Source organism: Camelina sativa, chromosome 12, assembly GCF_000633955.1.
Source record: "Camelina sativa cultivar DH55 chromosome 12, Cs, whole genome shotgun sequence".
Taxonomy (NCBI): Eukaryota; Viridiplantae; Streptophyta; class Magnoliopsida; order Brassicales; family Brassicaceae; genus Camelina; species Camelina sativa.
The window spans coordinates 30193149-30205699 of record NC_025696.1 but is presented as its reverse complement, the minus strand read 5'-3'; the positions used below and the strand labels follow the sequence as shown (position 1 = coordinate 30205699).

The window sequence follows — 12551 nt, the reverse complement described above, 5'->3', positions numbered from 1 at the left end:
AAAAAAAAAAAAAAAAAAAAAAAAAAAAAAAACAAACATAGATAGGGGAAGGAATTAACCTCGGACGATTTTGATTGGAGAATTCGGAGGCAAACGAAGACGGGGGGAATTCTTATCAACATAAGCCATGATTGACAACTCACCAACATCAGCCTGAAGTAAACATCTCAGACGATGATATATATAATTATAAGATCCACAACTGTTATAACCTGACAAGAAGTCATCATCATCGAAACAGTCCCAGAAGACGCATGTCATAGACTCTGCAAAACAAACATAAATGATACATAAAAAACCAAACCGAACTACTTAGAAGAACTAAGTACATATATAGAGATAGAGGGGTCTTACTTGCGTCAGAGTCTCCATCAGAAAAAGCAACAGTCTCCTCTCTACTCTTTCGCCTATGGTCAAGACCTTCAGGTAAGGTCTTGGGCTTTCCTCCATCTAATAGGCTTGCGCTAGCGCTAAGCCAGTCGAAGCTTAGCGTAGGTAGCTCATATGAAGAAGAGAGATGAGGAGGCAGTGCTAACAGAAGAACATTGTAGCACGACAATTTTTTCAAATTCTGAAGGCTTTGAAGGAAATACGTTTTCTCTTTGATGTTTTCTGAGATTAACATCAAATCTAATGCTTCAGAATTAAGCTCACAATTAGGAGATTGTTTTAGTGCCCACGATAAAATGTCTAATAACATACTTCTAACTCTGGCACATTTATCCCCTGGGAAATAAATATATATAGATAGATTATTATTAGAGACACATATCATAAGAGTCAACAAAACAAAAAAAACAAAAAAAAACAAAAAAATTTCAATTTACCTTGGACGAGATGGATGGTGATACCAGCGTTCCGATAAACATCAAGATCATAGGGGAACTTTTCCTTATCAGCATAAGCCATGATTGACAACTCACCAAGAACATAACCATCCTTCTCAAGAGAAGATTTCAATTTTTGATAAACCAAATCAGTACGCAGACCAACAGGAAACGGGAAATCCTCAACGTCCCAAAAGACGCATGTCATCGACTCTGTGCAAGAATCATAAACATCTTACTGGGGTCGGTGTCTCTTTCGGCCATGGTTTCGACGGCGGAGATTAAGATAATTAGAGAGAGACTTGAGAAGAGAGATTTGGTTGAAAGGGTGGCGCCTTTAGTTATAGGTTCGGAGGAGAGTCGGTTAGTTTTTAATTCAATTGGGCTTTAATTCTATTTGGCCTTTTAAGGAAAACTAAATATTAACTTATTTTTTTCAAAGAAAAATATTATGTCTATTTTTACAAACGTTTAATACCTTAAATTTTTTAGTTAGAAAAATAATACATATATTAATGAAAAACGTGTTATTTAATATCCAAAATATTACATATAGTTGTTTTCATACTTACTATCTCTTAACAAAAAATATATTCCAATTATATTTTAATCAGCATTACACCATGGGACAAGTTATTTGTAACTAATTTTTAAAAAAAATTTTAAGTTTTATTTGATGCTTTCTTTAGTATTTAAGATTGTATTATCAATTCCAACTATGATTTAACTGACTGCATATCACGGAACAATTTGTTTTTTTACAAAATATTAATTTAATCAACTTAATAAGATATGTCTATTACTCTATTATTGATAATGTTAAAAAAATAATAAATTGATAATTTAACTCGCTGTAAACCGTGGGACAAACTATTTCTTCATTCGTAACATCTTAATTTTTTGTATTTTTATATATATTATAAATATTAGATCGAGTTAGTTTATGAATATTTTTTTATATTAAAAATTTTAGATTGAGTTAGTTAAAGAATATCTTAATTTTTTAGAATATAAGTTAACTTTTATTTTAAACTGATCATAGTTTAAAATTTTAAATATGTTAATGAGAAAGAATGGAAGTAAATTTTAAATTTATGGTAGAATAAAATAAAATTAGGTAATTGTATTTATAAAATTTAACCAAGAAAAAAAAAAAGTGAAAGTGAAATATTAATTTATAATATGATCAATAAGGAAAACAAAGTTGTTATTTCATTGCTTTTAATCCAAATTTGAGTATTTGAGTATAGAAAATAGTTATAATATGTATTGAAAATTAATTTACAGTCTAATATGTGTTATATGTGAGCGAATAGAAGGTGAAAAGAAAGTAAATGTCGAAAGGCAACGAGTGTATTGATATAAAGTAATGAGGAATGAATAACTAAAATTTTGAAAATAAATTACTAAAACTGAAAAATATAATGATATAAAATTGAACCTATCCAACTTATGATCAGTAAGTGATCATGAGATTCCAAGCTTAATCCCACGGAAGAATGGAAACGATGTGCAGGTAGTGTGATTGACTCGCTCAATCAGTGGGTTAATCGAATCATCAATGAACGAAATACGGATGTTAAACTTATCAACAAACTTAATCCGCAGATTCAAATAGGCCTAAGAAACTCATTCTCTTAAGACTAATGAATAAATGACAAAGACTCAAACTTTGACAAAAGAAAAGTTTCTTCTTACTTTAAAGATGAGCAAGGGTGTGTTTACAAAGAGGAACGAACTGAGCTTATATAGACTCGAAAATAAGACTACTCTAACGTTCTAAAAGTTTAAAGAACGAAACAAATGAATCAAACTTAATGCATATGGCCGTTGGAGACGAGACTGTGGTGTATCCACCAAATAAGGAATGTCTTGTTGCTCGAATCTTGAGAGCTTGGGAAGGTAGGTGTGACTTCTTGGAAACACTCTGGGACGTGAGGAGTATATTTAAGACGCAGCAGCTTTGATAGGGAAAGAGGCAAAGAGCCGTTGCTGAACAATCTTCTTAAGCTCCAAACAAGGCTCGGTTTCGGATATGGAAAGTGAAAGTGTGGGAGGATCCGACTGATCCCATGTGTCTTGGTGCACCTTAGAGTGTTGTAGGGAGCTTCTAGAATTAGCATAAAGTATCCTGGGAGCCAATGATACGTTTGGAGTCTCCAACATCTGCAAGGTTCCAAATTAGGCAAGTCAAGGATCCTTCGGTTTAGAAAAATTAATATCTCCTATACCAAAATTGGTATTAAATAGACTCCAATTTGACGAACTCCTCTGATGGGTTAAGTTTCCAAAACAATTTGACTGGCTATCGGCATACGGCATTCCCTTGGATATGTGGTATATCTGGAAAGCGAAGAATGCATGAGTTTTTGAGAATAAGGATGAGCGTCCTGAGGAGGTTATTCAAGTAGCAGAAGGTGAGGCGACGACATGGCATCAGACTCAGGTGGAGCGTGATGATAAGGATTTCCCCTCACCCCCGTTAGACTCTAACCCTCGACTGAGGGTGGCCGCAACTCCCCTTCCCACTTTTTATTCCAGTTATCGGTGCTTTGTAGATGAATCTTGAAAAACGGATGATAAGTTTGTAGTGCCGAATGGTTTTGTACGTTGTTTCAGGATTTTTCGCCGACTATGGGAGCCACTATTTTCCGGCGTAGTCTCTCTCCCTTACATGTTGAAGTAGAAGCTTTCATCTGGGTTATGCGGTGCATGATCATACATGAATATCGGGATGTTGCTTTCTTTACAGAATGCTCAAGACCTGGTGAAAATAGTGGCTTCTCCTTTTGACTGGCTAACATTCTTAACGTACCTCGACGATTTCAAAATTGACAGGAAGAAGTTTACTTCTTTCTCTTTATCTCTTATTTCTAGATATGTAAATGTAATTATGGATTCTTTAGCACGCCAAACATATTCTTCTCTGCAGAATATTTTGTATGTAAATAGTTTCTCTCACCCAATTGGTTTATATGAACTAATTTTCCGTTGTAAAAAAAAAAAAAAAGTCTAATATGGAGGAAAGAATTTACGAATGCAGTTGTGTTTTGTCATATATTAATATTTATATATCTATATATATATATGTGTGTGTGTGTGTATTTTTCAGCTATTAATATTTTTAATTTTGTTTAAATGCATACTACACGACAGGAGTATAACCATTCTTTTACACAGCTTAGAAACCATAATTTATCTAATATTAATTAATTACAATTAAAAATTGTATTTGTTTATCAAAAGTAAGTTTGTATTACTGCAATTAAGTGGAATAACACAGTCAAACAAATATATCATCCGACAACTCTTTTTTAAAAAACTACCAAAAAAAAACAGTCAAAAATAACATATTAGGGTAGAGACTTAAAATAAACACCTTTAATAAGTCAAAATTGTTGAAATCATTTATCACCATTATTGTATGGTTGGTCAAATTAAAACATTTCATTCATATGGTAAATACTTAAAACCACAATATACTATATATCTTAGTAGTGTCTTGAGAAGAATTAAGTAAGCCACTAGTACTCACTTCTACAGCCTTCTCACCAAATTCGGGTTCGAACCCGATCCCTCTCAAAGAAAGATGTATAATTTGTAATGTTGTCAAAAAATAAAACTTAGTAGTGTCTCATCAGTCATTTCATAGTATTGGCGGCGCCGCATTTTCTGTTTAGCTTAATCAATCCGGATTCTAAGTTTCACAACAATGCAATCTACTTTATCAGCTCTTGAGGTATAAACATATCATATCTTTCTAACAAGCTAGTTCAATCACTCTTTTTGTTATCACATATAGATTCATCATTCTTTGTCTTCATCATTGACTATTAGCAGAATATTAATTAATCTTTGAAAAAAATGGAGCAATATTTCGTTTGTACCGATAGATATGTTTAGGAATACCTAGATCGATGAGATCCAAGCAACAAATTTATAATTTAAAGAAAAAAAAAAATCTCAGATTATTGAAATGGTTCTTATTACTTCTTCGCAAAACAAGAAAAAAAAGATGTGTGTGTTTTAATTATTATTCTCTTTGCACGCTCTCTTCGGATTTCCGGTTTTAAAAATCACATTCACATAATATATAAATGTACGTACGTATATATGGTTTTTGAATGTAAGGAACTGAGTTTTTGATACACATATGTTAATCAATATACGCCGGTGACGTCCATTTGTAGAGACCATCCAATGAGGTTGGAGAAAACAATATTGCATCATTGGAAAGGATGAATCACGAGGAGAAGAACAAGGAGAAAGTTAGCTCGTCTAGAGAACAATGGAAGCCTTCAGAGGATTTGAAACTCAGAGAGCTTGTGGCTGAGCATGGTCCTCGAAACTGGAATCAGATTGCAGAAAAAATACAAGGACGAACAGGTAATAAAATGTGCTTTTAATTTTGTTTCTCATCAGTATGTTTTGAAATATATATACATATATATATATATACATAAAAAAATATCTATATATCTTGTGGTTTTGTTTATCACATTTCTTCGTTTATTGTTTGTTGAAGGTAAGACTTGTAGAGCAAGGTGGTCTCGCCATCTTGATCCAATGATCAACAAGGCAAGTTTCACTGATAAAGAAGAAGCAATACTACTTGAAGCTTACGAAAAATTGGGTAGCAAATGGTCTTTGATCGCTAAGCTTCTCCCTGGAAGATCTGACGAAGCAGTGATAAACAATTGGACCAGAATCATGAAAAGAAAGACAGAAGGTGAGATAAACATATATTTATACGATACCGTCTTTATATAAACAAATTAAACCTTACATTAATCTCATCATGTAGATTTTGTTATAAAGTTTTGAACACTACAACCCATTTAATTCAGAGTCTTTTTTCATGTTTTTGATTGTGTGGTTTACAGATAGTGCAAGTGATGAGAGTAGAGAGATCAATAACTCTAGCAGGAAGATGCCACAAGAGGAAACCACTGACCTGATCACAGATGCAATGCAATGTTCAGCTCTTCATCATCACCTGTCTATCGTACATGCAGTTCCCTTGGCAATGTCCGCACCACCGCATGTCTCCATCTCTCAACCATCATCATCATCATCATTACCATCAAAAGCAGAAGATACAAAGGTTAAGATACCCCCGAAGTTTATAGATTTTCTTGGGGTAGGCGATTCTTAAAAGAAAATAAAGTATTCTCAACTTAAAATATTATGCTTTTCATATATATATAAAGAAAGTTTATGTGATTTTAATTACAATTATTTTCAAACTTACTGCAATTGGTTTCAAATTTTGAGCTTAGTTAAATCTACAAGATTTTCCATTCAATTAGTTAGATCGCGTGATAACTGCAGCCACTTTGATTATTGTTCCGCATTTCAAAATTTAGAAGTACTTTACCTTTTTTTCTATAACCTTTGTTTCTCTTACTCCCTCCGTTTTATATTACTTATCATTCTAGGTGATTTCACACATATTTAGAAAACAATTTAATTTTCTATTTTACTCTTCATTTATATATTATTTCATTTGTTTTAAGTAATTAATAAGCTAAAAGTCAGTGATATAAGACTGGAAATTTGATTGATAAAGTTGCATCGTAAGATCATCACCAATGGTTTTTCCTATTTTTTCCTCTATAATAGAGATGAGTTTTACTCCAATGGTTTTCCCTATTTATTCCTCTATAAAAGAATATTCTAAATATATATTATTTTTATTCTATAATTAACACCTTTTATTTATAAAAATTACAAACTAACCCATTTTACTTTAAATTTTGTAACACTTTTATAAAATTATCTTTTGCAAATGGTAGTCTCAATATTTTAGAATAAATATTTATACTTAAGTTTATATTATTAGTTCTTAAAAATACTTATTTTATTTATTTTGGTAAATAAAATTTTTTTTAAAAGATTAAGAGGACTACTTTGTAAATAAAATAGTTCACCTCTATATATAGAGGAACTTGTTGTAAATTAGGGAGTTTAGGGAGTAAATCTCTTAGGTTATTATTGATAGGAATTGAGGTTACAACATGTATATATAGTGTTACAAGTCCCAAGGTAAAACCGACATACTAATGCTATCGCCGATGGGCTTCGACTAACGGGCCGAAGGCTCTCGACCAAGTATGGTCAAGAGGCTGCGCACGGACGGACTGATAATGGGCCGGTTGGATAGAGTCCACCAAGTGTTTTACAACACTCCCCCTTGGATGATACAACCGTGCCTATGCAAGGAAGGGATCGATGCAATGTGCTTAGGGGATGCTGCCGCATCAAAACCTTACCAGGAAAACCCATTGGGACAAAACCTTAGTGAAGGAAAAAGAGTACAGCACACATTGCTCCCCCTGTTCCAAGCATCACTCCAAGTCCTTAAGCCTCCGCATTCCAATCTGGTGCGTGAGCTTCCTGAATGTTGTTGTCGGTAATGCCTTGGTGAAGAGATCGGCTGAGTTGTCACATGACTGAACTTGCACCACTTGAACTTCTCCGGCCTTTTGTAGTTCATGTGTGTAGAAGAACTTCGGCAGGATGTGCTTTGTCCGATCTCCCTTGATGTAACCTTCTTTGAGTTGTGCGATGCAGGCTGTATTGTCTTCATAGATGACCGTTGCTGATTTGTCTATGTCCATGCCACTGTCTGTCCGAATGTGCTGAGTCATTGACCGCAACCAAACACACTCACGGCTGGCTTCATGCATGGCTAGGATCTCCGCGTGATTTGAGGATGTGGCTACTAGAGTCTGCTTCATAGAACGCCAAGAGATCGCTGTACCACCGTGTGTAAACACATAACCTGTTTGTGATTTACCATTGTGTGGGTCGGACAGATAACCTGCATCAGCAAAACCAACTAAACCTTCTTTGTTATGGTTAGTGTAAAATAAACCAAAGTCTGTCGTTCCTTGTAGGTAACGCAGAACATGTTTTATACCATTCCAGTGCCTTATGGTCGGACAAGAACTGTATCTTGCCAGAAGGTTTACTGCGAAGCATATGTCAGGTCTAGTGTGGCTAGCCAAGAACATTAATGCTCCTATAGCACTGAGGTAAGGCATTTCAGGACCAAGAATTTCTTCATTGTCCTTCTTAGGAGCAAATGGATCTTTATCCACTTCTACACTTCTCACAACCATTGGGCTAGTCAATGAGTGAGCTTGCTCCATATTAAATCTCTTGAGTACCTTTTCTGTGTATGCCTTTTGATGCACAAGGATCCCATTGTTTATGTACTCAAGCTGTAACCCCAAACAGAATTTTGTCTTGCCTAGGTCTTTCATCTCAAACTCTCTTTTGAGATATCCTACTGTTTGGGCGATTTCCCCAGAGGTTCCAAGGATGTTTAAATCATCCACATATACTGCTATTATCACAAATCCCTTATTCGCGAATTTCTTTATGAATATACAAGGACTGATCGGGTCATTCCTATAACCTTCCTTGGCTAAATATTCACTTAGCCGGTTATACCACATTCGACCACTCTGTCTCAGTCCATAAAGCGATTTGTCTAGCCTTATGCAGTATTGGTCTCTAGAACTCTTCTTATCTTTGAGTTCTATACCCTCTGGTAATCTCATATAAATTTTATTATCCAGTGGACCGTATAGATATGCAGTTACAACATCCATTAACCGCAAATCTAAACTTTCTCTTATGGCCAGACTTATTAGATATCTAAAAGTCGTTGCATCCATCACAGGGGAGTATGTCTCCTCATAATCTATGCCAGGTCTTTGAGAGAATCCTTGTGCTACGAGCCTTGCCTTGTATCTGACAATCTCGTTTCTCTCATTTCTCTTTCTTACAAAGACCCATTTGTGTCCAACTGGTTTAATTTCTGGTGTTATCCTTAAGGTCGGACCAAACACACTTCTCTTCTTTAAAGAGTTTAGCTCCACATCAATGGCTTCTTTCCATTTAAGCCAATCTTTGCTTTGTGTACACTCTAGTATAGATGTGGGCTCATGATCCTCATTTATTTCAAGTGCTACCTTGTATGCAAATATATCATCAATGTCGACATCTTTTCGGTTCCATTGTATTCCAGACATTATATAGTTTATCGAGATCTCATTGTTGTCAACTCCTTCAGGCTCTTGAGGTTCAGCGTCCTGAGCCTCATTTGGTGCCGTAGGAGTTTCTGTGACAACGTCTGGCTTTTCTATAATTCCCTTAGCCTCGGTCTGTTTTGCACTCTTTGTTTTCCGAGGATTCTTATCTTTGGAACCTAATGGTCTACCCCGTTTCAAACGTGGCATAGACTCTGTAGCAACTTGATTATTGTGTTCCTTGTGAACATCAATACGTATTGGTGCATTGCAAGCTGGTATGTACGATTTTGTTACTCTTTTCGGGTCAGCAAAGGAATCTGGCAATTGATTAGCTAGCTGTTGAAGATGTATAATCTTCTGAACTTCTGCATCACATGCTATAGTTCGAGGATCTTGCCATTCTAAGGATGTTTGATTCCATGTCAATTCTTTGCTCAGCTTGCTGGTCTCCCCACCTAGCATAGGGAATTCGGACTCAATAAATTGACAGTCCGCGTATCTGGCCTTGAACAGGTCTCCTGTCAGTGGCTCGAGATACCTTATTATGGTGGGAGACTCATACCCCACATATATTCCCATTCTCCTCTGTGGTCCCATCTTTGTTCTCTGTGGTGGAGCAATTGGTATATAAACGGCACAACCAAATGTCTTAAGATGGGATAAGTCTGGCTCTTGACCCGATAGGAGTTGGGATGGGGAATATTTGTGTTCACTAGATGGCCTGATGCGTATGAGTTCTGCTGCGTGTAAGACCGCGTGTCCCCAAGCCGACACAGGAAGCTTCGATCGCATTAACAATGGTCGAGCTATCAATTGTATTCGTTTAATGAAGGATTCAGCTAATCCGTTTTGTGTATGTACATGTGCCACAGGATGTTCCACACTCACCCCCATGGACATACAGTAATCATTAAACGCTTGGGATGTAAATTCACCAGCATTATCTAGACGTATAGTCTTAAGTGGAAAGTCTGGAAAATGTGCTCTTAATCGAATGATTTGAGCTAAGAGCTTAGCAAATGCTAAGTTTCTCGTGGATAACAAGCATACGTGGGACCATCTGGTTGATGCATCTATCATCACCATGAAATATCGAAATGTCCCACTAGGTGGGTGTATCGGCCCACATATGTCACCTTGTATCCTTTCCAGAAAATGTAAAGTCTCTCTTGTGACTTTTACTGGTGAAGGTCTTACAATAAGTTTCCCTTGTGCACATGCCACACATGTGAGATTCTTAGGGAGAACTTTTCTTTCTTTAAGGTTGTGCCCTTTTGAACTCTTTATCAATTTACGCATCATGTTAGTTCCCGGATGGCCAAGCCGGTCATGCCATAAAGTGAAACTTTCTTTGTATATTTTGTGCTTAGCCAAGTTGGCTTCTATCATGTTAATCTTAGCATGGTATAGACCAGAGGCTAAGGCAGGTATAGTCTCTAGGATATTCTTTTGTCCTTTCACATTTTCTGTAATGTAGAGGAACTCTTTAGATCCTTCACCCTTGGTTTCAATATGATAACCATTTGACCTTATGTCTTTAAAGCTCAATAAGCTTCTCTTAGAGCTGGGTGAGTATAAAGCATCACATAACTCAATATGAGTTCCGTTAGGCAACAATATGTGTGCTTGGCCGTAGCCTTCTATAAGATTTGCTATACCCGCAATTGTATTAACATTTGCACTTTTCATTATAAGATTTATGAAATATCTCTTATCTTTTAGTATGGTGTGGCTGGAGCCACTATCCACTACTAATTCACTCATGTCCTCGGCCATGTCTATAAATAGGACAAGAATTTCGGATTTTAATAGAGTAGTTTATAAAATAAAATCCATTGAATTTAATTCAAAGCAATTATCCATTACATTAAAAGGAAATTAAATCATAAAGCATAGAAAATAAACCAAAATAAATTCGAAATTCATTCAACATCTTTGAGGCAGTCGGAGGTCTCATATCCTAGCAAGTCATCATTCTCATGATCGAAGTCTCCTTCATCATCGATGTGTACATAGTTTGCTTCTAGTTTTTTCTTAAGAGATTCTTGGTATGCATCAATGAGGTGTTTGGGAGTTCTGCAGTTCTTGGCCCAGTGGTTTGACATACCACATCGGTGGCAAGTCGATTTGGCCTTGGAGTTTGGCTTAAAGGACCCACGGCCCTTACCACCATGTCTGCGGCCTCCTCGACCAGCCTGGCCCCCTCGACCACTACGTCCCCTGCCACCACGGCCACCACGGCCATAGTGTCTATCTCTGTGGACGTAGTTGATCTCACTAGGCTCCTTAGGCTCATTAGACTCAACTACAGCTTTCTTTCCCAAGTCGACCTTATTTGCTTCTGGTAATGGGGCTGTACCAGGAGGTCGCATAGCACTGTTCATCATCAACAACTCATCGTTCTGCTCAGCGAGCAGTAAACACTCAATGAGTTCCCCATAGTCAGCAAGCTTTTGGTGCCGATATTGTTGCTGGAGTACTCTGTTATTAGGGCTGAAAGTAGACAATGTCTTCTCAATCAGCTCCTGCTCAGTCACCTCTTTCCCACACAGCCTAAGGAGTGAGACAATCCTAAAGAGCTCAGAGTTATACTCTTCCACGGATTTGTAATCCTGGATCCTTAGGCTCTTCCAATCAAACTCTGCCTTTGGAAGGAGCACCGTCTTTTGGTGCCCATAACGGCGTTTAAGCTGTGTCCAAAGGGAGAGAGGATCTCTTAGGAAGAGGTACTGGCTTTTGATACTCTCAGCAATGTGATGATGTATGTGCTGGAGACACTTACTCTTGTTTCTGTCCGTAGACTCAATATCCTCATCGATGCTCTCCTGGTACATTTGATGACAAGTAGATTTCGGTGTCATTGGCCCATTGCAAGTAATTCTTTCCGGAAGCTTGCAGGATAGGGTAGTCTAGGCTCTTGAGATTAGCCATCTGCATAAATATAGACAACCGATAGTTAGCATGCGGTATTTGAGACCGAACCATGCAACAAATAATTTTCAGGTCATGCGGTATTTGAGACCGAACCATGCCTTAGGTCATGCGGTATTTGAGACCGAACCATGCCTTGCCTCTTATAGTTTTTCGGTTTAAATTCATGCATGCAAGACAACAAAACTAAATAGCTATATGCATGCAACAATTTCCTTATTCCTAGATAGGATTTCCTTATCTTATAATTTCCTATTTGATTTAGGATTAAATATTTTTTTTTATTTTAAGGAATTTGGATAATTACTATTTTATTAGGAACTTATCCTAACTAATATTTTAATTTCCGATTTAAAGTTTAATTTATAGAAACTTAACAAAAGTTTTTATTCAATCGGATTAACTTAGGATAATTACTATAATTTTAATTTGGAAATTATCCTAGAACAACTCTAAAATTTTCGAGTTTATGAATTTAGGATCTAGGGGATTTTCTTCTTGAATTTCTCAAGAACAGTTTAAACAATCCTAAAATATAATTCATGCAATCGATTTTATAACAACCTAAGCATGGTCCGATTTTAATTGTTATGCATGAATGATCCAAGTTTTAATTTCCTAGAACAATCTGTAATAATCTGATCCTTATGAATCTAAAACAGTTCTAGGTTCTTATGCAACAATCAAGCAGTCAATCAACAATTTTAAAGCTTGATATAATTTGGTGCAATTTAACAAACAATCTAACAAT

General features: G+C 36.1%; 2 protein-coding genes across 5 annotated transcripts in view; one reads left to right on the top strand and one right to left on the bottom strand.

Moving 5' to 3' along the window:
• LOC104732917 overlaps positions 1-1171 on the bottom strand; it is a 3822-nt gene extending 2651 nt beyond the window's left edge. For 3 of the 4 annotated variants that reach the window (XM_010452519.2, XM_010452520.1, XM_010452521.1), the window contains exons 1-3: positions 828-1170; positions 355-726; positions 60-266 (exon numbers count right to left, since the gene is read on the bottom strand). In XM_010452519.2, coding sequence (XP_010450821.1) covers positions 60-266; positions 355-726; positions 828-1035 — 787 coding nt within the window. In that variant the 5' untranslated portion in view covers positions 1036-1170. Of the gene's footprint in view, positions 1-59; positions 267-354; positions 727-827 lie in introns of all 4 variants that reach the window. The other variant, XR_759005.2, reaches the window with a different exon arrangement.
• Positions 5066-5982, top strand: LOC104734015 (transcriptional activator Myb-like). Its single transcript, XM_010453527.1, has 3 exons — positions 5066-5213; positions 5353-5556; positions 5711-5982. The coding sequence occupies exons 1-3, from the start codon at positions 5066-5068 to the stop codon at positions 5980-5982; spliced, it is 624 nt and encodes a 207-aa protein (XP_010451829.1).

What these genes read in the sequence shown, in the direction of transcription:
- LOC104734015 (XM_010453527.1), top strand. Translation starts at nt 5,066, where the DNA reads ATGAATCACGAGGAGAAGAACAAGGAGAAAGTTAGCTCGTCTAGAGAA. An exon ending in AAAAATACAAGGACGAACAG is followed by an intron (nt 5,214 to 5,352) that starts GTAATAAAATGT and finishes TGTTTGTTGAAG; the next exon opens with GTAAGACTTGTAGAGCAAGG. An exon ending in CATGAAAAGAAAGACAGAAG is followed by an intron (nt 5,557 to 5,710) that starts GTGAGATAAACA and finishes TGTGGTTTACAG; the next exon opens with ATAGTGCAAGTGATGAGAGT.